The sequence below is a fragment of the Mytilus galloprovincialis genome, chromosome 7, assembly GCF_965363235.1.
Source record: "Mytilus galloprovincialis chromosome 7, xbMytGall1.hap1.1, whole genome shotgun sequence".
In the NCBI taxonomy this organism is placed as follows: domain Eukaryota; kingdom Metazoa; phylum Mollusca; class Bivalvia; order Mytilida; family Mytilidae; genus Mytilus; species Mytilus galloprovincialis.
Window position 1 is genome coordinate 20,413,196 of NC_134844.1, and position 23,779 is coordinate 20,436,974.

The 23,779-nt window shown below is 31.8% G+C and overlaps 1 protein-coding gene across 2 annotated transcripts in view; it reads left to right on the forward strand.

The window, feature by feature from the left end:
- LOC143082502 (DNA helicase MCM8-like) overlaps positions 1 to 23,779 on the forward strand; it is a 44,692-nt gene that overhangs the window by 13,277 nt on the left and 7,636 nt on the right. The window contains exons 2-25 of one of the 2 annotated variants that reach the window (XM_076258199.1): positions 282 to 432; positions 1,191 to 1,322; positions 1,592 to 1,674; positions 2,153 to 2,213; positions 3,273 to 3,361; positions 4,352 to 4,502; positions 6,022 to 6,122; positions 8,054 to 8,095; positions 8,702 to 8,787; positions 9,182 to 9,264; positions 10,397 to 10,465; positions 11,088 to 11,268; positions 11,764 to 11,794; positions 12,115 to 12,177; positions 12,862 to 12,930; positions 13,265 to 13,342; positions 15,230 to 15,278; positions 16,420 to 16,508; positions 17,707 to 17,750; positions 18,428 to 18,514; positions 21,210 to 21,273; positions 22,501 to 22,556; positions 22,931 to 22,961; positions 23,324 to 23,440. In XM_076258199.1, the coding sequence (XP_076114314.1) occupies positions 300 to 432; positions 1,191 to 1,322; positions 1,592 to 1,674; positions 2,153 to 2,213; positions 3,273 to 3,361; positions 4,352 to 4,502; positions 6,022 to 6,122; positions 8,054 to 8,095; positions 8,702 to 8,787; positions 9,182 to 9,264; positions 10,397 to 10,465; positions 11,088 to 11,268; positions 11,764 to 11,794; positions 12,115 to 12,177; positions 12,862 to 12,930; positions 13,265 to 13,342; positions 15,230 to 15,278; positions 16,420 to 16,508; positions 17,707 to 17,750; positions 18,428 to 18,514; positions 21,210 to 21,273; positions 22,501 to 22,556; positions 22,931 to 22,961; positions 23,324 to 23,440 (1,989 nt within the window). In that variant the 5' untranslated portion in view covers positions 282 to 299. Of the gene's footprint in view, positions 1 to 281; positions 433 to 1,190; positions 1,323 to 1,591; positions 1,675 to 2,152; positions 2,214 to 3,272; positions 3,362 to 4,351; positions 4,503 to 6,021; positions 6,123 to 8,053; positions 8,096 to 8,701; positions 8,788 to 9,181; positions 9,265 to 10,396; positions 10,466 to 11,087; positions 11,269 to 11,763; positions 11,795 to 12,114; positions 12,178 to 12,861; positions 12,931 to 13,264; positions 13,343 to 15,229; positions 15,279 to 16,370; positions 16,509 to 17,706; positions 17,751 to 18,427; positions 18,515 to 21,209; positions 21,274 to 22,500; positions 22,557 to 22,930; positions 22,962 to 23,323; positions 23,441 to 23,779 lie in introns of both variants that reach the window. The other variant, XM_076258198.1, reaches the window with a different exon arrangement.

Here is a 23,779-nt window from a genome sequence, read left to right on the forward strand (position 1 = left end):
GTTGAAACTTCCCTTGATTTGCTTCAATATTTAATAATTTATAGTTTTGCATTTTAAAACAGAAAGATGTAAACCAGTGGGTAAACTAGCTAACTGTATAAATTTTGGGAAAATATATATAACTGTCAATATAAATATTTTCGAAAAAAGATTGATGGGGTCAGAATCCTATTATATGTGTGTTTGTCATTTAAATTATTATCTCTGAATGTATATATGTACAATGATGTACATGTACAAGAAAGAATAATGTGTCTTTATTAAATTAACTATTTTGTAAGGTATAAAGTACAATCAGGATGAGCCAAACAAGTACCTCCAGTGCTGGTAGCTGGCAGGGAGGGAGAGGATGGAGAGGTCGAGGCTGGTGGAGAGGTCGTGGTGGAGGTCGTTACTACAGTCACCATGGAAACAGAGGGAGAGGCAATTCACGTAAATTTATTTAACATTAAATTGCATAATTATGTGGTGAATATCAAATTTATTATTAGTATCGACTTATGGTAAAATTACATTTGTATATTCCTAAGTACTAATACTAGTCATATGAATTATATATAGTTGAATGCTTACTATCTAGCAAAAAATATAAGTTGTATGGCCTAATCATGTTAATGGAATAGAGTGATTTGAGGGATTGGAGAATGGTGTTTTTTGCATGCAACTCTCAAAACAACAAAGAAAATTGAATTTGAAATATCTTTAAATTATATTGGTGGGACTAAATGTGTATTGAAAAGTTATTGCATTTATGTTTATAACCCTTTGGGAACATGGGAACAATTAACACAACAGTGCTTATGCCTGGTCACAAATTTTAATATATTTAACATATTGACTTGAAATATAATAAGCATTCTATCAAGAAAAAGATGAAAAGTTTGAAAAGTGCAAGCCTGAGATTATCAATTGTTTTTGGTTCCTCAAGAAATTATACTTGTACTTTACCTCCCTTTTATGTGCATCATATATAACAATTTGTTGAAGGCCAAAGTTTTCTTTTCATCCTAAATTGTTTAACAAGAACTTTCTTACCACACTAAAAATGACAAAGGCAAACTCACAATTTGTATTTTGTTGTTTACAGTGTTCAAAATATTGTAGTTGAACTAAATATTTAAATTAGAAGCAGGCTGATTAAATGTTGCTATCAAATATTAGATCATACTTAATAGGAAGTCTGTTTATAGAATCTCAGGGCAGGGGAGGAAGAATGATGGATGATCCACAGCCCAACAGAAGGCCTGCATCGCAGATGGTACAGACTGTTATTGAGGTCCAGTCCCCATACAAAGGATGGAAGTATTACTTTCCAGAAGAAGGTAAACAGACATTCACACATGCTCATTCTCTACTTATCACATATATATGATGTAGACTGTAATAGAGGTCAGATCTCAGTTTCTTTTCAATACATATTTTGTAGATCTGTAGGGAATATAGAAGCATGAAACTATAATTTTTTTTCCTGAAAATTGGAAAAATCAGGTCAGTAGTTTTGTACTAAGATGGGGTTCCCTGAATTTTTCATTACATTTCTACAAATTCATTAGCAATAGCTAAATTAGTTCACCTTTTTTTTCAATTTCAGCTTATAATGACCATTCTCCAACAGTTAAAAAGGTTCAAGTATTTGAGAAATATTTCCTGAGTTGGTCACAGTCTTACAAATGGGTATGTTGTAGTCAAGTATTTTACAGTTGATTTTTACAAAGTGTCTGGGATTTTTTGGCAATGTTTATTTATTTTTAGTTTTATTTGATACTGTTGTTTCTATCATGAAGATATTTTAATGATACCTTTGAATAATAGAGTATTTAAGCCAAAATAAAGTCATGAAGCCCCTACTAATAAAGTGAGCTTTCTTTTACTTTTGTCTTTAAGAACATTTCTTCCCCTTAAAAACTTCAATACTAAATATTGCTTTCTTTTTGTAATACAATGACAGCATTAATCAAAACCATAATCATCATTGGGTTCATTTAAATCAGAAATTGCTAAGTTTAAATGAAACAATTTACATATGCAGTAAGAACACACTATTTTCTTGCTTGTGACTTATGAAAACCAGATCTTTTGATCATTCATTTTGTCCTATTAGTCTGCCAGCTCAAGATAATTTGTACATATCAGTTTTGTATTTATGTTTTAGGATGATGTGGAAGAAAAGGGATATTTCATTGTTGATATGAAAGAATTATTGGCTGATCAGAGTAAGTCAGAACCATTAACCTGTGGACAGACAAAACATTCAGGTTTCTGTGAAGTGATTCAACTGCATGTTTATACCCTTTCCATAACTTAATTACCTTATGCAGAGATAAAAAATGCAGATTTTTTTTTAATCTAGTAGTGTTTTGATTGTCTTCCAAGGAAGAATCCAATTTTGTTGTTTGAGGTGCACATGGATGTAAAAGTCATACATATTCGATTAAGAACTAACTATTCTTATAAACTGAAATTTTATGTAAATGTTTATAAGTTCTCTCGAGAGAGCTATGGTGTAGTGGTTAGCACATCAGACTTTTAACAAAAAGGTTCCTGGTTAGATCCCCCTTTTGAGGTGAACATTTCAGGAACAGAATTTTTGGCTCTCCTCTGACACCATTTGCGAGTATGGTCTTGAGAAACCATGATAGTCCATCGGAAGGGGATGATGAATGGCTAACCCATGTTTAAAGAGAGCAATATCTCTTGCAAGTAATTTTAATTTTAAAAGACACCCTTCTAGATTTAGAAAAAGAGCAGGCTAACCCAGCTACAAGGCGGTACTTGCACCCACAAAGTGGAAAGGGATTTTTATAAAATGCAATAACTTGCTTCCCAATCCACTATAAATAAATATATTTAAACTATATAAGGGTTCTCCTCAGAACTTTTCCAAGAAATAAATAGTGTTTTGGAGAACATGGGTTGGTTGTGGGGAAAGAAGCACTTGTTTTCTAAAACCACCTACAAAGCAGATTAAAAGCTGAGGTGTCAAAGTATTTTATATATATACCCTAACCTGCTATTTTAATAAATATAGAATACCTTTTACAGCCGATTTCAATGAGTGTGTAGCTAATGGTTTTATCTTTGGTTAGCTTGCTTGCTAGCTGAACAGTGAAGTCATTGTTAGGTAAGATATACTACCCTCCTTTACACAATGGGATCCATTACACAAAGACAAACTAGAAAATGAATATGATCTTATGATTTTGATAAGATTGGATATTGGACACAATGAAGAAATGTCTTTTCTTTAACAATGTTTAAACTTTGAATTGTAGTTTTAATGGAAGGTATCCCAGACCTATCTACAGAGATGAAGGACATGCCAGACAGAATACTCTCTTGTATTGGATTAGCTGTTCACCAGGTAAAATTTTTCCTAGAAAACAAGGAGTTGAGGTTCTAAAATGTTATAATGTCAAATCAACTATAGTTGTGGCAACTCTTCAAAAGCAACCCTGTTATTTGAATATAGTGCAAAAATTAAAATCACAAAAATAACAACCTCTGAGAAAAATCAAATGTTAAGTCCCTAATCAAATGGAAATTCACATCAAATGAATGGATAATAATTGTTATATTCCTGACTAATGGTACAGGAGTTTTCTAATGTAGAATGGTGTATTAAACCTCATTTTCAAACTAGTATGACAGTGGCATAAAATTCTATCATATTGAAAACAGACCACACACATAAACAATTCAAAAGTAAACATTTCAACTATTCTGAAATGTCAACTGCATCTGATCATTTTTATGTAACCATCTTTTGACTTTGGAATTTACATTTTTTGGACAGGTTAATTTCTCTGCAGTTGGACATCCTTGTACTTGGTCAAGCAAAAGCAACATAAATAAGTAAATTCAAGATTTTAATCGGTACAATTTTGAGGGAAAGTTTACTGTAAAATGCTTTCTATACATGACATTAGAAAGCTGTAAATTTCCCCCCTAAATTGCACCTTTTATATATTTGACTTTATTTCTTTTGGTTGCTCATAATTGACTGAGTACCAGAATGTCTTACCACAAGAGTAGGTAACCTGTCCAAAAAAATATAGAATCCAGAGTCAAAAGTAGGTAATATGAAAATTGACAATTTAGCATCATTTTGCTAATGACTCCATTTGTTAATATTGAAATTGATATCTAGTAAATATTTATATTACATAACTTATTGCATTAGATTTTCTAATAATGCATACAAAGATTTTTAAATTATTGAACTAAAACAAAGGTGATTTCTTTTTATGGAAATTTATATTCTGTTAATCTTTTAAATTGTTGTTCCCCTGTATTTTAAAATCCCAAATGCAATCAACTTAATATACATGTACTTGAAGCATTTATTTTTCAGTTGATTACTCACAAAAGAAGACATGAATCAGAAACAGACTCACAAACTGACCAATCAGATGGCAGTAGTTATTCAGTGCCAGTAATACTAGCTAGAGTGATTAACTTTGGATCACAGATACCACTGAAAAATTTGAAAGCAAACTACTATGGTTTGTGATAACAATTAGTTTTCTAAAATCTTAGAAGAAAAAACACTTGCAAGTCATAAACATTTCAGTGTAATTTACCTTATTTAATTTTTTTTGGTGAAAAGAGTCCCAGATTAACAATTTATTTTAAATTTTTTGTTTAAAAAGAGCCCCAGAATAGTATCCAAAATATTGAAAGGTAAAATGTTTTATTTTTCTCACATTTGATGAGAATAAAAATATGAGGTTAACATCAATTAGTGATCCAACAATAAATTTCAGCAAAAATGAACATTAATTCCACATGAACTGAAAAAATGTTATCAAGCAAATAATTTTATATATCTCAACTTGTACGATTCGCTTGTGTATGTAACAATGTTTTAGATTTTAACGAGAGAAATTTATGTATTACTGAAAAATTATTACACTAGGGTTTTCGATATCACAAACTAGTCAAAACATTTACTAAATTTTATCATCGGTATAAGGACATCATTCGTAAATATAGCTCAACATGCAGACTTCTTATACGTTCAGGTATTTCACATCCAATTTTTTATGGAAATATTCTTTATAAAGCACAAAGGTGTCGGTATTCACCTCAAAAACTAACAAAACCTTTGAATAGACTTATTAAAAAGGGATATAGTTACGATACTGTTGTCAGGTCATTAAAGATTGCATATTTTGGCGTTAATATTGATTCACTTATAGGGTCTTTGCATCAGAACTAAACACATTTATTCAAAAAACAGTTGTTGGCATGACACGGGTTATGTTCTTCTCGTATATGTTATGATGGTATGATACTAAACCCCTAACGGGAAGGATTGTGCCTGATGTTCATATGATGAAATCATAATCTTTCAGTCAGTTTAATTGAAGTCTGGAGCTGGCATGTCAGTTAACTGCTAGTAGTCTGTTGTTATTTATGTATTATTGTCATTTTGTTTATTTTCTTTGGTTACATCTTTTGACATCAGACTCGGACTTCTCTTGAACTGAATTTTAATGTGCGTATTGTTATGCGTTTACTTTTCTACATTTGTACATTGGCTAGAGGTATAGGGGGAGGGTTGAGATCTCACAAACATGTTGAAACCCGCCGCATTTTTGCGCCTGTCCCAAGTCAGGAGCCTCTGGCCTTTGTTAGTCTTGTATTATTTTAATTTTAGTTTCTTGTGTACAACTTGGAAATTAGTATGGCGTTCATTATCACTGAACTAGTATATATTTGTTTAGGGGCCAGCTGAAGGACGCCTCCGGTGCGGGAATTTCTCACTACATTGAAGACCTAGGCCTGTTGGTGACCTTCTGCTGTTGTTTTTTTTTGTTTGTTTTTTTCTTCTTCTATGGTCGGGTTGTTGTCTCTTTGGCACATTCCCCATTTCCATTCTCCATTTTATTAAACCAGTCAATGCATGGCATTGTATTTACAAAGAAAAAGATTGTAATGTTTAATTTATTTATATTTATAGACTTTGTATTTTAAGCAGTATATAGTTAATAATTCAACAAAATTTCTTACAAATTGTAGGAAAGTTTGTTTCTGTGAAGGGAACAGTTGTGAGAGTTAGTAACATCAAACCATTATGTACAAAGCTAGCATTTGAATGTGTTTCTTGTGGTAATGTTCAGGTAATTACATCTTTATAACTCTAAAGTTGACTGTTGTGAAAGGTAGTATCATTTATGTAATTTTAGCAGTTTTAAGAATTAGACTGTTTATTTTATGTACTAGCTGACAGACTGTGGAATGTCTTATTAGTAACACTGTCTCTGGAATCTGATTTTATCTTCTTAAGCATTGATAATATTCTAAATAAGGAAATCCTTATCAAATTATTTTTTACTTGCATAGGGAATGGGGAAAGCTGGTCAAGTGACTGCTTGACTTTATCTGCTTCTTTGTCCATTCAAAAGACCTTGGGTAGAAATCTTTCATCATACTATTAAAGGGTATAATTTTATATTTGATCTGTAGCTTAATAATGGTGAGAAGTAGCTGGTAAACAATTGTTACATGTATTGTGCAGCCACTTCCTTCTTGTAGATAGATCAAAATTTTTCAACACTATATAATCTAAGTTTCATCAAACTTTCTTAACTACATTGGAAGGAAATGTGATTTTGTATTTGTTTTTCAGCTTGATAATGTTGATTTGTAGCATGTTGGGTGTTTTATAATACGCAGTGCTGCCACTTCTTGTCTATAGACTAAAAAGGAACTATAGATTTTGACACTATTATAAAAGGCAGTATATATTGTAGACAAAAACAAAGGATATGGGACAAATTCAGTTCATGCACAGAAAAAAAAGAAAAAAAACCCACAAAAAGCAAAGGAACAGTGCTTTTATTGTTGTTTTTATACGCCCGTCAAAATTTTGACGGGACGTATTATGGTATACAAATGTCCTGTGTCCGTCCGTCCGTCTGTCCGTCTGTCCGTCTGTCTGTCCGGCGTAAACATGTCGCACCGTAACTTGAGAACGACTTATCTAAATTTCATGAAACTTAATATAGTTGTTTTTTATGATGGTCAAATGATCTGTATACTTTTTGGTGAAAATAAGATTTAAACTTTTTGAGTTACGGCACTTTGTAACTAAAACAGGGGTGTGTTTTTTTTCACATGTCGCACCGTATCTCAAAAACGATTCTTGATTATTGCTTAAAACTTTACACACTTCCTAGTTATATTAATCTTAATATCTGTATACTTTTTGGTGATGATTCAAAATTTCATTTTTGAGTTATTGAGTATTTTGTAAAAAAGGGGGAGGGTTTTTTACATGTCGCGCCATATCTCAAAAACGATTTATGATTATTGCTTAAAACTTTACACACTTCTTAGTTATATTAATCTAAAGATCTGTATACTTTTTGGTGATGATTCAAAATTTCATTTTTGAGTTATTGAGTATTTTTTTTAAAAAAGGGGGGGGGTTTACATGTCGTGCCGTATCTCAAAAACGATTTATGATTATTGCTTAAAACTTTATACACTTCTTTGTTATATTAATCTAAAGATCTGTATACTTTTTGGTTTTGATTCAAAATTTTATTTAAGGGATATTTAGTTTTTTGTAAAAAAAAAAAACAGGGTTGTGGGTTTCACATGTCCTGCTGTGTCTCAAAAACAATATATGGTTATTGCTTAAAACTTTCTCAGAAACTATTTATGATTATTGCATAAAACTTCCACACAAGACGTCGGGCGTATCATGCGCTCATGGCGCAGCTGTTTATTCATCTTAAACTCACATTGAGGCCTGTTAATGTTTGTTTACCATGTTATAAAACATATCTACAGTTTGAATTTCATTTACTGTAAATTCAGAAATTATTGCAATGTTTTTATTATTGCGAAAAAATGTGGCAGGGTTATAATCCCAATAGTTTAAACTCTCATTTTAAAATTATGTATATGAATTAAACAGGGTTTTTCTCAATATCCCGAAAATTAAAATCATAATAATAAATGCATGCAATAATTTCTAAACTTACAGTACTGAAAAATGAATGAGGATCATTGAAATATTTATTTTTAAATGACTTCATTTCAGAGTGTGGCATTACCTGATGGTAAATATACAGTTCCTACCAAGGTAGGTATAAACATTATAATTATACAAATTAATAGCAAAATTTAGTGTTTTTATTAAACAAAGAAAAAGCTTAACATATTAAAGAATTGAATACAATTTTTATAAAGTTGTTGAAACATTTTACAAAATCTGTGTATTCATCACTTTCAATTGGTGATATCATGATAAGTCTTGTAAAGGCAACCTTTCCTTAACTGTCGGACAATTTATGTGAACCATCTTTAAAAGTTAGTTAATATATGGAGATGTATATGCATGAACAAAATGATATTGGCCTCAAAAGGGCAGATAATTGAACTTAACAAAGATTTATATGATTTTTTTCTTTTGTAAAAACCTCTAAGACAAATTGTAAGATGAATTTTGATGAAATTGTACAAAAATTTAGTTTAAACTCTGCAGATATGCATAATAGAAAATACATGTGTTATCTAAAATATCAATAATGGTAAATACTACTTTAGTTTATTATTTGAATTTCTCTGAAATATTATTATATCTAGCAACATGGTTATTTCTGCATTAACTTGAAGTATTAAGCAAAATTTTTTTTATTTTTTTTGTTGAATAAACATTTCTGATTACATTTACATTCTTGAATTGCAGTGTCCATCTCAGGATTGTAAGGGTAAAACATTCTTTGCAAAGAGAAGTTCAGAACTTACAAGAACCATTGACTGGCAGACTATCAGGTATGCATTAAGTCATGTTCTAAACTAATGATTCACATTTTTAAAATCTAATGCATTTTGGTAATATTTTCAAAAGAGTACATCAACATAATTTGATGTGACATTTTTTTCATGTTGGAAATGAGAACTTTAAAATTACATATTGTCCTTTAGATTCTTAAACAATGAATAGAGAGGTGACTGTCCAATGACTGTATCTTTTAATAATGCCAGAGTTGGAAGGAGCATTTTGCTATAAAATAGAAAATTAGCAGTTTAATTGATAAGAAATTGAACTACTACAAAATGATTTGTTCACATTTGACTTATCATGGCAGTACTTTGTATGGATACATAAGTTAGTTGAAAAACAAAGTTTCTTTTAGATGATTCAATTTGTTATTGATTTCAATAGGGTACAAGAAATTATGGTAGACAGACTGAAAGAAACTGGCAGAATACCTAGAACTATTGACTGTGAACTGACACAAGATTTAGGTTAGTATGACAGAAAACCTAGAACTATTGACTGTGAACTGACACAATATTTAGGTTTGTATGGCAGAATACCTAGAACTATTGACTGTGAACTGACACAAGATTTAGGTTAGTATGGCAGAATACCTAGAACTATTGACTGTGAACTGACACAAGATTTAGGTTAGTATGGCAGAATACCTAGAACTATTGACTGTGAACTGACACAAGGTTAGTATGACAAAATACCTAGAAATATTGACTGTGAACTGACACAAGATTAAGGTTAGTATGACAGAATACCTAGAACTATTGACTGTGAACTGACACAAGATTTAGGTTTGTATGGCAGAATACCTAGAACTATTGACTGTGAACTGACACAAGATTTAGGTTAGTATGGCAGAATACCTAGAACTATTGACTGTGAACTGACACAAGATTTAGGTTAGTATGGCAGAATACCTAGAACTATTGACTGTGAACTGACACAAGGTTAGTATGACAAAATACCTAGAACTATTGACTGTGAACTGACACAAGATTAAGGTTAGTATGACAGAATACCTAGAACTATTGACTGTGAACTGACACAAGATTTAGGTTTGTATGGCAGAATACCTAGAACTATTGACTGTGAACTGACACAAGATTTAGGTTAGTATGGCAGAATACCTAGAACTATTGACTGTGAACTGACACAAGATTTAGGTTTGTATAAAACATGGAACATTTAGCTGTATCTTGTCTGCTTACTTGCAATTATTATATCACAAGTTAGATGAGCAGCTAGATACCAAGATAAGCATTTCTGAGCATAAGCTCCAGGTTTGACATGTTCATTTACATGCTTTATCCGTCTCAGTTATGTGTTGTTGAAATTTTTAATCATAGGTTTCCGTAGAGAGTTGGCTTGATAAAACAGTATAAAAAGCTTAACTACTTTCTCTTGCCAGTTTCAAGTGACATTAGAAATTCTAATTTATTTCGCCCTTGCCAAACCCTTTTCTAAGCAATGCCAATGTAAATTGTTGTTTATTATTGTCTTGATGTTATTTATAATATAAATATTTGCAGAAAGTTCAAACAATCAGATCTTATAGTATAAAATACTTTCAAATTAAGATATCACTTACTCTTTTTCTTTTTTCAGTTGACAGTTGTGTTCCTGGAGATGTAGTTACTATTTCTGGTATTGTCAAAGTTAACAGTGTTGATGAGGGTAAGTCTTAAAATAAAACTAATAGCAATGAAGACAACATTTTAAGGAAAATCTCTGGCAGCTTCATAATTTTGGGGGCATTAAGTGTTACCCTTGTCCTTCTGTCTCGTCTTCCACAACGTCTCCAAATTGGTTTTGGTTATCTCATTTTATTCACAATGCTTATTTTTACAAAAAAACAGATCAAGTTCAAAATTAGTTGGAGTCACTTTTACCTTTCATGAGTTTTGGTCGTTTATAAAAATAAAAATAGCTGAACTCATTTGTTATTTATTTTGAAACAATCTTAACAATATAAGACCAAAAATTTCCACAGACCAGAAAGTATAATGCCCACAAATGGGGCATAAAAATTGAATCTTCAAATTAGATATTGAAATTGAGTTTGTTTTACTGAATGACAAGTTGCTCATTTTAAAGTAAGCAGATTTGCATTGAAATTTTACTCATTAAAATTGTGCATGCTTACTCAGAGCATGTAAAGCAAGAACTTTTGGATATAAAGACAATGTTTTCCTATTTAAAGTTATTTTCATTCAAAATTTGAGGTAGAAACTTTAATTTTCCTCACTGAAGTAATTAATGATTAATAAATTTAGTATATTTATTTTTTATCTTCAAGGTAAAGGCAGAAACAAGGACAAATGTATGTTCCTATTGTATATCTACGCTAATTCTGTTGTGAATGCCAAGGGGAATAAATCTGGTGACAACTCAGGACTAGCTATGGAATTCACCATGAAGGAGTTGTATGCCATTGAAGAAATACAAAGTGAGAAAAATCTGTTTAGATTGCTTGTAGGGTGAGTGAAATATTAATAATTATTTCTAGAAATACAAATATGATTTTACATGTAGACCATAAAGAAATCCGTTAAAACAGTATTTGCTCATTGTTGAAGGCTGTACGGTGACCTATAGTCTGTGTCAATTTGGTGTCTTGTGGAGAGTTTTCTCATTGGCAATCATACCACATCTTCATTTTTATATTTATTGCATGGTTTTCACATATTGAAATGTAAAACATATTGATTGAAAATGTCAATATTGAATATAACTGAACTATGATCAAGATTAGATATTTTTAAGTATTAAAGGTGCATTCCAATTCCTACCGAATATGCCTAATTAGAGAATTTCGCATATATTTTTAATTTTCATGATGAAAACTTTTTATATGAATCAGTGTAATACAAAGTTTTATAAAGGTATAAAATTCTTTTGATATTTTAAGTTTCGAGTTAAAAATGTCAAATATTTTTGTGATTGCATGCAGTGTAAAAATTTGTACATTGTAGGTCACTTTGTCCATCTATTTATGGCCATGAGGTAAGATTTTACATAGATTTTATCATTTTGTGAGAGTATTTTTTGTAATATTATCCTGAATAATTATTTTGAGGGTTTGTTTACTTCATTTCAATATCAAGTAAAAATAGAAAATAACATAAACAGCAAGTGCTTATCTTAGTCTATGACTTAAGTCTTGTTTGTACAACTATGAATTTTAAATTAGTGGTTTTACCTTAAAATGTCAATGTGAATTATTTGTAAAATGTGAAAAAGTAAAGAATAAGATTTCCTCATAGCCAATAAAATCTATTTCAAACATTTTACTTCTTTTACTCATTTTAATTTCACATTTACAGCTGGTGAAGGCAGGTTTGATACTTGGATTATTTGGTGGGACTCATAAGTTTACAAATGATAAGGTGAGTTTGGTAATTCTTTCACATGACTAATATTAGATTTAGATTTCCCTATGATTTATGGCCATCCACCAGTAGCCTTTTTCACAAAAAATCTTAAGTGTAAAATTTATCGTAAGTCTAAAATATTCCTTAATAAAACTAAATATCTTTATCGTAAGATTAATTTTACACTTAAGATTTTTTGTTCAAAGAGCTACTGGAGCCTATTTATATATTTGATAGATAAAATACCATATACATTTACTTACCAAAACAAACAAATGAAAAAAATTTGATAAAATTGTGAAGACTATAAGCTACCTAACCTAAAGATTCAGATATTTTTTATGCTCATTCATTGGCATTATGTTTTCTGGTTTATGCCCCATTCATGGGCATCATGTTTTCTGGTCTGGGCGTATGTCCCCTTCAGGTTAAAGTTTTTGGTCGAGGTAGATTTTGATGAAGTTGAAGTTCAATCAACTTGAAACTTAGTATACATGTTCCCTAAATTATGATCTTTCTAATTTTAATGCCAAATTAGAGATTTTCCCATATTTTCACGGTCCACTGAACATAGAAATGATAGTGAGTGTACTGGGGACACATTCTTTTTTTATTTTATTTTTTCTGCTTTATTTTTGTGCTATTTGTTTACTGTACAATTTTGCCATGGAGTTAGTTATTTGTTTTTCCTACTTTCAGAACAGAATTCCAGTCAGAGGAGATCCTCACATTTTAGTTGTTGGAGACCCAGGATTAGGGAAGAGTCAGGTAATATCACTCTTTGTTATATGTGCAAGAAAGAAATAGATTAATGGAAAATATGTAAATTTTCATATAGCCAATTGGAATGCATGCAGGTATCAAGTAATAACTTTTTGTAGATCAATTTAGCACTTATTGTATAACTGATTTTTAGTGCCGAAATCTAGGTTATGATTTTTAATTTGAAAAAAAGAAACTATTTTTTTACATTGATTATTTATTTTCAAATTTATTAATCTAATAGATATGCTATACAATGCTATGATATAATCTTTTTTGAAAATAAAGAATTGAGATCTCTACTTTTTTTTTTCACTGTCCTTGTCATTAAATTTTACAGATGTTACAGTCCACAGCCAGTATAGCTCCCAGAAGTGTGTATGTCTGTGGAAATACAACAACCACCTCCGGTCTTACAGTAAGTTTATATACAGCATAAAAAACTTTATATAGGTATAAGATGTGGTATGAGTGCCAATGAGACAACTCTCCATCCAAGTAATAATTAGTAAAAGTAAACCATTATAGGTCAAAGTACAGTCTTCAACACAGAGACTTGGCTCACACTTGATATCAAGCTATAAAGCCCCCCCCCCACGCAATTTAAAAAAAAAATAGTGTCTCGCCTACTTTTTCTGTTAATCGCAGCTCAACAAAAATGAGGAAATGAATCAATAAAAATATTCCTCTTAATAGTATCTTTTGATTGTAAGAAGCTTCTGTCCAAGTTTGGTAAAAATCCAGGATAGTTTATGAATCTAATAAATATTTAAAAACTTTAACTGCAGACTGACTGTAATGTTAACTGGAAGAATACAAAATTTCTTTCTAGATACCAGCATTTGATCATAAACAAGCTTCTGTCCAAGTTTGGGACAACTTCAAAATAGTATAAGAAAGTTATTGAAATTTCAAAAAGTTTAACCACAGAGTGAATGTGTTGTTTCCTGGCAGAAAATCTAAGTCCATTTAAAAGAAAAATACGGAAAAATTGGATTTATTTTTTTACAGAATTTCCTTTTAGATACTAGCTTTTGATTATAAACAAGCTTCTGTCCAAGTTTGGTACAAATCCAAAATAGTATAAGAAAGTTATTGAATGTGTAGTTTCCTGACAGAAAATCTTAATCCATTTAAAAGTAAAATATGGAAAAAATGGATTTATTTTTTTACAAAATTTACTTCTGGATACTATTTTATGATCATAAACAAGCTTCTGTCCAAGTTTGATACAAACCCAGGATAGTTTAAGAAAGCTATTAAAATTTTAAAACTTTAACCACTGAGTGAATGTAATGTTTCCAGGCAGAAAAACTAAGTCTATTTATAAGTAAAACACGGAAAAAATGGAATTTTATTTTTACAAAATTTACTTCTGGATACTATCTTATGATCATAAACAAGCTTCTGTTAAAGTTTGGTAGAAATCCAGGATAGTTTAAGAAAGTCATTAAAATTTCAAAAACTTTTAACCACAGAGTTACTATTTGTGGCCGACGCCGCCAACAGAATTTAGGATCGCTTTGTCTTGCTTTTTCAACTAAAGTCGAAGGCTCAACAAAAATGAGGTACATTTATGAACCACATCAACAAACTACACCAACTGAACATAAGGTTCCTGACTTAGGACAGTTGCACACAAATGCAGCAGGTTTAAATGTTTTATGCATGTCAGTTCAAAGTAGATTATGGGACCTAACCTCTCATTCAAGCTTTAGAAATTGTGGAATGTCAGTTCAAAGTAGATTATGAGACCTAACCTCTCATTCAAGCTTTAGAAATTGCGGAATTTTGCATTTTGAATAGTTTGATTGTTTTAAGTTTGGAACAGGAACAGTATAAATGTTTTATATGAAGACAAATGTTAAAAAATAATGAGAGTATTCAATGGTTCCCTGTACAGACATGAAATTAAGAAGGATTGTTTAGGTTTTTTCCCAATTTTTTATTACTTGAAGTTAACTGTATTTTTATTGCTTGAATATAAACAAAATCTAAGGAGTCAGTTTTATGTTAGTTTAAGGGAAAGAAAAGATATGCTGTATCAATTCATGACATAAAATTTCTAAATGCACAAGATAAAAACAAAAACGTTTTGTATTTTAGGTGACTATCAAGAGATGGAGGTTTTGGAGATTTTGCATTAGAAGCAGGTGCTCTGGTTTTGGCTGATCTTGGTTGTTGTTGTATAGATGTCTTTATATTTTAGGTGACTCTATCTAGAGATGGAGGCTTTGCATTAGAAGCAGGTGCTCTTGTTTTGGCTGATCTTGGTTGTTGTTGTATAAATGTCTTTATATTTTAGGTGACTCTATCTAGAGATGGAGGCTCTGGAGATTTTGCATTAGAAGCAGGTGCTCTGGTTTTGGCTGATCTTGGTTGTTGTATAGATGTCTTTATATTTTAGGTGACTCTATCTAGAGATGGAGTCTCTGGAGATTTTGCATTAGAAGCAGGTGCTCTGGTTTTGGCTGATCTTGGTTGTTGTATAAATGTCTTTATATTTTAGGTGACTCTATCTAGAGATGGAGGCTCTGGAGATTTTGCATTAGAAGCAGGTGCTCTGGTTTTGGCTGATCTTGGTTGTTGTATAAATGTCTTTATATTTAAGGTGACTCTATCTAGAGATGGAGGCTCTGGAGATTTTGCATTAGAAGCAGGAGCTCTTGTTTTGGCTGATCTTGGTTGTTGTTGTATAGATGTCTTTATATTTTAGGTGACCCTATCAAGAGATGGAGGCTCAGGAGATTTTGCCTTAGAGGCAGGTGCTCTTGTTTTGGCTGATCTTGGTTGTTGTTGTATAGATGTCTTTATATTTTAGGTGACTCTATCTAGAGATCGAGGCTCTGGAGATTTTGCATTAGAAGCAGGTGCTCTTGTTTTGGCTGATCTTGGTTGTTGTTGTATAGATGTCTTTATATTTTAGGTGACTCTATCTAGAGATGGAGGCTCTGGAGATTTTGCTCTAGAAGCAGGTTCTCTGGTTTTGGCTGATCTTGGTTGTTGTATTGATGTCTTTATATTTTAGGTGACCCTATCAAGAGATGGAGGCTCAGGAGATTTTGCTTTAGAGGCAGGTGCTCTTGTTTTGGCTGATCTTGGTTGTTGTTGTATAGATGTCTTTATATTTTAGGTGACCCTATCTTGAGATGGAGGCTCTGGAGATTTTGCATTAGAAGCAGGTGCTCTTGTTTTGACTGATTTTGGTTGTTGTTGTATAGATGTCTTTATATTTTAGGTGACTATCTAGAGATGGAGGCTCTGGAGATTTTGCATTAGAAGCAGGTGCTCTTGTATAGGCTGATTTTGGTTGTTGTTGTATAGATGTCTTTATATTTTAGGTTACTCTATCAAGAGATGGAGGCTCTGGAGATTTTGCATTAGAAGCAGGTGCTCTTGTTTTGGCTGATCTTGGTTGTAGTTGTATAGATGTCTTTATATTTTAGGTGACCCTATCAAGAGATGGAGGCTCTGGAGATTTTGCATTAGAAGCAGGTGCTCTTGTATTGGCTGATCTTGGTTGTTGTTGTATAGATGAGTTTGATAAGATGGGAAATCAACATCAAGCTTTACTAGAAGCCATGGTAAGTACTACTGAAAAGGGGGGGGGGGGGGTAATAACCTTTACAACCCATTAGCCCTTTTCACAAAAAATCTTAAGTGTAAAATTAATCTTACGATAAAAATATTTAGTTGAATTCTTAAGGAATATTTTAGACTTACGATAAATTTTACACTTAAGATTTTTTGTGAAAAGAGCTACAGGGTGGTCTGGCATGGTTAAGTTACATAGAACTAGTACACATTTTGTTTAGGAGTCAGCTGTAGCCCCCCTGAGGGTGCAGAATTTTTTTGCTGTGTTGAAGACCCATAGGGGGTCTAGGGTTGTTTTCTGCTCTTGGGTCTGGTTTTTATACGCCTGTCGTCTTTTAGACGGGGCGTATTATGGTATACCGTTGTCCGTCCGTCCGTCTGTCCGTCCGTCGTCCACACTTCGGACAATAACTAAAAAACGCTTTCACCAATTTCCATGAAACTTAAGTGAATTGTTTATATCTATTGACGTATAAAGCTCCCTTTCGTTTTTTTTTAATTTCAGATTTTAAGTTTTGGATTTATGGGGCTTTATTCATAAAAAAAGGGGGATTTTCAACACTTCGGACAATAACTCAAAAAGGCTTTCACCAATGTCCATGAAACTTTGGTGAATTGTTTATATCTATTGATGTAAGCTCCCTTTCAATTTTTATAAATTTCAGATTTAAAGTTTTGGATTTATGGGGCTTTATTCATAAAAAAAGGGGGATTTTCAACACTTCGGACAATAACTCAAAAAGGCTTTCACCAATGTCCATGAAACTTTGGTGAATTGTTTATATCTATTGATGTAAGCTCCCTTTCCATTTTTATAAATTTTAGATTTTACGTTTTCTTAAGTAATGAATTTTTATACTTAAAAAACGGGGATTTTATGAAACTTTGGTGAATATATTAATGTAACATCCCTTTTGATTTGTATATATATTTATAGTTGATCATATAAATTCATTTAAAGCATAAAAGACAAGTTAAAAGAGCAACGGGCGTATCATGCGCTAAAGCGCAGCCCTTTATTGTCTTTTTGACACATTCCTCATTTCCATTCTCAATTACAAATGTAGTAATATAACAATGTTTTTAATTTTTTGTAAATCTGAAATAAGCTGTTGTTATATAGATACATCCATCATTTAAAAAAAATTAATGAATTTGATATCGTAATGATGAATGTTTATATTTTAGGAACAACAGAGCATAAGTATTGCAAAAGCAGGGATTGTATGTAGGTAATTATCACTTTGTAATACTGCTTTTTATAATATTATGAATAGAACAGTGTTTTTTTTTAGATTGGATATTGTAGATTTAATTGTTTTTTAACACAACACAATTAATACATTTTGTACACTAAAACCTTAAAAAATAATTCTCACCCTTGTCTGTATGAACCTACACCCATATGAACATCCCAATATTGGTTTCCGTTCTCTTAATTCAGATAACCACAACTAAATGTTTTGAAAGTAATACACAATGCTTCTTACCACTTTTAAATTACTTTCATTGATCTTGAGTTATGTTCCTTGATAAATGGAAAAAAATGCAATTTCTGCACTCTAACTTTACCTCAACTAAATGTTATGAAACCTTAACACAATGCTTATTATCACCAAACACAGTTCAAATTTGAATTTAGGTGGTGTCCCTTTTACTGTTCTTGTGTTATGCCCCATTTCAGGAGTAAAGTACATTGTATTGTGAAGTGAGTTTGTTTGAGAACTTATTTAAATGTTAGTCCAAATAATAGTGTTACCTTGAATTTAGATTTTTAACATAGGTTGTAGATACCATTTATAATATCATAGTGTTTCTTCACACAATATAAATTGTCATAAAATATAAGAATCTATTTATCAGCATATGATTATGTTTTTCTAGTACAGGATACTTAATTTTTTTCCAGTTTACCAGCCAGAACATCCATAATAGCAGCAGCAAATCCTGTTGGTGGCCATTATAACAAGGCTAAAACAGTCTCAGAGAATTTAAAGTAAGTGGCCATTATAACAAGGCTAAAACAGGGTCAGAGAATTTAAAGTAGGTGGTCTTTTACAGCAAGACTAAAATAGGGTAATATTTTCACTGTACATTCTAAATTAGTTTTGGTATTTTTTATGCAGTTAATCTGCATTATGCGAGCACCCTAGATTTGTGGTCTACCCAATAAATGCTGAAATACTTGCCATTGTTATTATCTAGCTGGCTACTATGTTATATATAACTAATTGAACACTTTTTTAATACTTTTAATTCTGGATTACAAAAAATATGACTAGAAAAACCTTAAATGATCGTCGAATCACCCAAAACTTTTGACGTTGCACATAGAAAGTAGTGCTCATTAGGAATTCTTATGTAGTTTATTATCGCCTGTGCTTTTGGCTAAGATGTCAAAAAACAATTGTACGAAATATTTAATTGACGAAAATCTTTTAAGACAAGTAGTTTAGATTTCCCAAATGGCAAAAGTCGTAGAAATATTGTTTGTCGTCAATACGTAGTACAACTATGTCAGTAGTCTATTATATAATAAGTTCAACTGTTCATGCTGTTGGCGGCAATTTCAAATTAGAAGACGAAATTCGTATCTTTTCAATTTGGAGGCAGGGGTTCAAATTAGCGGTTGTCCGAGGTCCCCGACCTTCCACTTTCGACTTGGTTACTAGCCACGCCCGACGGACCTTCCACTCTGAGACAACTATATCACAGTTATAGTAGTCTCAGTTCCACTTGAAAGAAAATAAAAAATAGCTTTGCAAGCCTTTTCGCCAAAGTCTCCAAATAAACGATCTCAAAACTTATTTTAATCATTATTATTCATGACATCGATGTCAATTTTGTTCAATTGCTAGCTATATACAGAAAATCGCCGACAAAAAATGTGTTAATACGAGTAAAATAGTATCTGACTGACAAAAACAACATTGGAACACAATGACAATGGCTGCCGTGAAAAGACAATTACAATTTCAGACCCGATTCCGGAAGCGGATAAGGGTAATTCTGTGTTTTTGGCGAATCCAGGCAAGTGACAAAATACATCTATGCATGGTAAATGAATATAAACACTAGAATTGAAAACCAAAAGATATATGTAAAAGAAAGAAAAAGCAGAAAATATTTTAAACAGAAACTCAAAATTACTTTTGACAAATTTTAATGTAATCAATTGTACTGTCTAATATTTTTTTGCAGTTAATCTGCATTACTGCAATTTTGAAGGGGTATTTTTTTTCTCAATTTTGAAGGGTCAGTTAAAGTAGCTGGAAGATTCTTACTTTATTTTCACAAATAACTACCTGGATGTAGGCAAATCATATGATATATAGGTGGCCTCCTTTGGGCCACTCTACCCCCTCCTGTTTGATAACTTTGAAACGGATGAGATCCCCACCTCTCAACCATATACATTCATGTATGGGACTATATATATAACTAATCAAATGAAATATAAGGGGAGTCCATGGGGTGACCCACCCCCTCCTGTTTGGGAACTTACGAAACGGTCAAGATCCCCACCCCTAAACAATATATATTCATGTATGGGTCAATATAACTAATTAAATGAAATATTAGGGGGGAGTCCCCCTACCCCTCCTGTTTGAGAACTTGGAAACCGATGAGATCCCCACCCCTAAACCATATATATTCATGTACGGGACAATATAACAAATCAAATGAAATATACGGGAAGTCCCTGGGGTCATCCTATCCCTTCCTGTTTGAGAACTTGAAAACCCTTGAGATCCCCACCCCTAAACCATATATATTCATGTATGGAACAATATAACAAATCATTTACATTTACTATGGGCAGGTCAGTCAGACCTCACCTTTGATCCTTGTAGTAGTGAACATTTGTCTGATTTGTGTTACATAACTATTGTACTATAGAAGACATACTTAGTTTTCTTTACAGGGAAACCAGTCCATTCATACTATTACATGTTCGTACTAAGTCAACACGTACTACTAACAGTCAACTAAAACCAACGTTAACTACCAATTAGAACAACTACAATCATTGCGAACTTGTACCACTGCAGACTCACCATAAAAAATATACATTTATATATTCATTGCTATTGAAACCTTGATAACAAATAAATTATTTGCCTTAATAATTAATTCATTAGATAAACATAAATGTACAATATATGAATGTTTAATGCCACATCAGAGGCGGATTTAGAGGGTTTTTCAGTGGGCCCACTCCCCCCCCCCCCCTTTCCATTTTTGAGAAAAAATTTGGTTGAATATATAGGAAATCACTGAAGCAGACTGGAGCAGGTCCCCTGTTAGGCAGGCAGTGGGCCCCCACTTATGAAAATTTCTGGATCCGCCACTGCACATAATTACGTTTGCCTGGTTTTTGGTTAACTGCCTTCAGCGCTTACAGCGCTTTGATTTTTTTTTTATCATTACTCTCTATGAGTTGCATGCATGAGGATACTATAGTCTTGAGAACAACTCGAAATTGGTGTACAAAAGAACTTAAGCTCTGTAAAGCACACCACATATAAGTAAACTTCAAACTAATATTGAGATGTGCTAAACTGTTATCTGTTCCATTTTTGAGGATTCATTTGTCATGTTTAAGGTGAATGAGGTTTCATTAGAGTCTAGAATAGGAAGCTTTTGTGTTTCTTCTGTAAAATTATGATGTAAGTTTGTCTTTTTTTCAGAATGGGTAGTGCCTTGTTATCCAGATTTGACCTTGTCTTTATTTTGTTGGACAAACCAGATGAGGTATGATCTATTACACATACTGACATGTATTCTCCAAAATTTATTAACAACAATAGGGAAGAGCAAAAAAAATGTATTAAGGAACAAGAATGGCAACAAAACTACAAAATAATCATTTAAAGAAAGATAATAAAAAACGGGACACAGAAAAAGAAAGACAAACAAATGTCTTTTAAAAATTACACAGAAAATTTGAAAAAAAACCCATATGAACCTCATTCAAACTTGATGTAAACTAAAGTACTTATGATTATAAAGTCATAAATAGTGGTTGACAAGGAATGAGGAAAAAGAATATGATTGCAAATATAACTTTATATAAATTCTGACTAATAATTCAAATATTCAAGGGAAATTTTTGCAGACATAAATCTCCAAATATTGAAATGTAAAATAAAGTTATCATTAGTAAATCACAAGAGATTGTTTTCCCATATCTGCCACCAAACATTTTTAAATTTAAGAACCTAGATAACTACATTTTAAATCTTAAGCCATGTTGATTTTCAGGTGTTTTATTTTCAAAATTGTACAAAATCTATCTGGACTTATTTGAATAGAAGTTTCAAAATGACAGTTATCAGTTAAGTCCATTTCTGCTAACCTTTTAGAAGAATAAAGTGGAAGATCTCCATCTCTTAAGCTACACTACAGGGAGATTATGGATGACATAATTTTGTCGAGCCTTTGACTTTAGTCGAAAAATATTCACTCTGTGGTTAAAATTTTTGAAATTTTAATAACTTTCTTAAACTATCCTGGATTTCTACCAAACTTGGACAGAAGCTTGTTTATGATCAAAAGCTAGTATCTAGATGGAAATTTTGTTTGTATTTTGTACCTGTTTATCTGTATTTTACTTATAAATGGACTTAGTTTCCTTCCAATTAACATTACATACAGTCTGCAGTTAAAGTTTTTAAAACATTTATTAGATTCATAAACTGTCCTGGATTTTTATAAAACTTGGACAGAAGCTTCTTAAAATCAGAAGATAGTATCAAGGAGAGTATTTTTATTGATTTTTTTCCATTGCGCCTACGACTAACAGCAAAAGTAGGCGAGACACTGGGATCCGCTGAACCCTTACAAATTTTTTCATTCAGATTTTTTTTATTCAAATGGATCAAATTTAATTATCTGTATGTGGATTACATTAGTTAAAAATATGAAATGAAGGCAATTGGTGTTGTCTATTGTATTAATTATGAATATTATATTTTACAGGAAATGGACAGTATGTTATCTGACCATGTGATGGCTTTACATGCTGGACAAAGTAGGTCAGTAATCATTTTCAACTTATTTGACCTTAAGGGTTAATTTGAACTATGGACACATTTTGGTATCTCATCATTATCAGTGCATCAAAAAAACAGATTTCAGTGTGGTTTATTGACTTTGGAACTCTACATAATTTACAAGTCAAAGTTTACGCTTAGGTTAGTTTAAAGGGATCCACTCATGATAAGTCGGTGGTATTTTGTATGCAGTTTTACAAGTGTGGGCATTTCTGATTTCCATAGAGGTTATATAACTCTCCACCATCAGTCATGTTTCATTGACTTTGATTGATGTGCATAGTTTACATGCTTAAATATTGCCATTTTAATTTCAATGTTTGCAATGAGTGAATTATATTTCCTTTTTTTTACAGAGCACTGAGTGTAACTGTAAGAAGACAAAAAGTTAGTATTATATGTAGAGGATTAAAACCATCAAATTAGATAAATAATGGTTCATGCTTTATTAGTGTCAATAAGGCTGCAACTCCGGCAATAAAAGTCAAAAGACATCTAGTTTCAACTGCATGTACATTTTTGACAGGCTATGCCATATTACCTAATTTCCTAACACTTTACTTACTTAACTCTTAAGGCTAACAGGATTTATCTTGTATGCTGGACTAAAGACATTCTACTGGTTGTAGTTGTAGTTTCTATGATAAATATTGTGTCCCTTCTTATAAGACATTGCCATGGGAAAAACACAAGATACTTTTATATCAATCTTTCTATTCTAACGTAGACTGTTGATATGTATTTTGTAGGATGATAGTATAAATGAGTCTATACTGTTAATAGAATCAGACAAACCTCTCAGTGATAGATTAAAGACCCCAAGACATGAACCATTTGATCCTATACCTCACCAACTACTTAGAAAGGTAAGCTAAATATTTTAAAGCCTTTGGAATCAGTGATATATTTTTTACTAACAAAATTCTTAAAATATATAATGATAGGGAAATGTGATATGATTGCAAATGAGAAATCTATCCATCAAAGTTTAAATGAAGTGGATGTAAGCAATTATAGGCAACCAAATGAACTTCAACAATGAGAAAAACCCATACTGTATGGTCAGCTATTTAAGCCCTGACAAGAAAAATAGGAAACAATTCAATTGAGAAAACAGTTTATGATAAACAAATATGACAGACATGAACCAACAACCATGGAACAAAAGGCTCCTGACTTGGGACAGGCACATAAAGAATATGGTG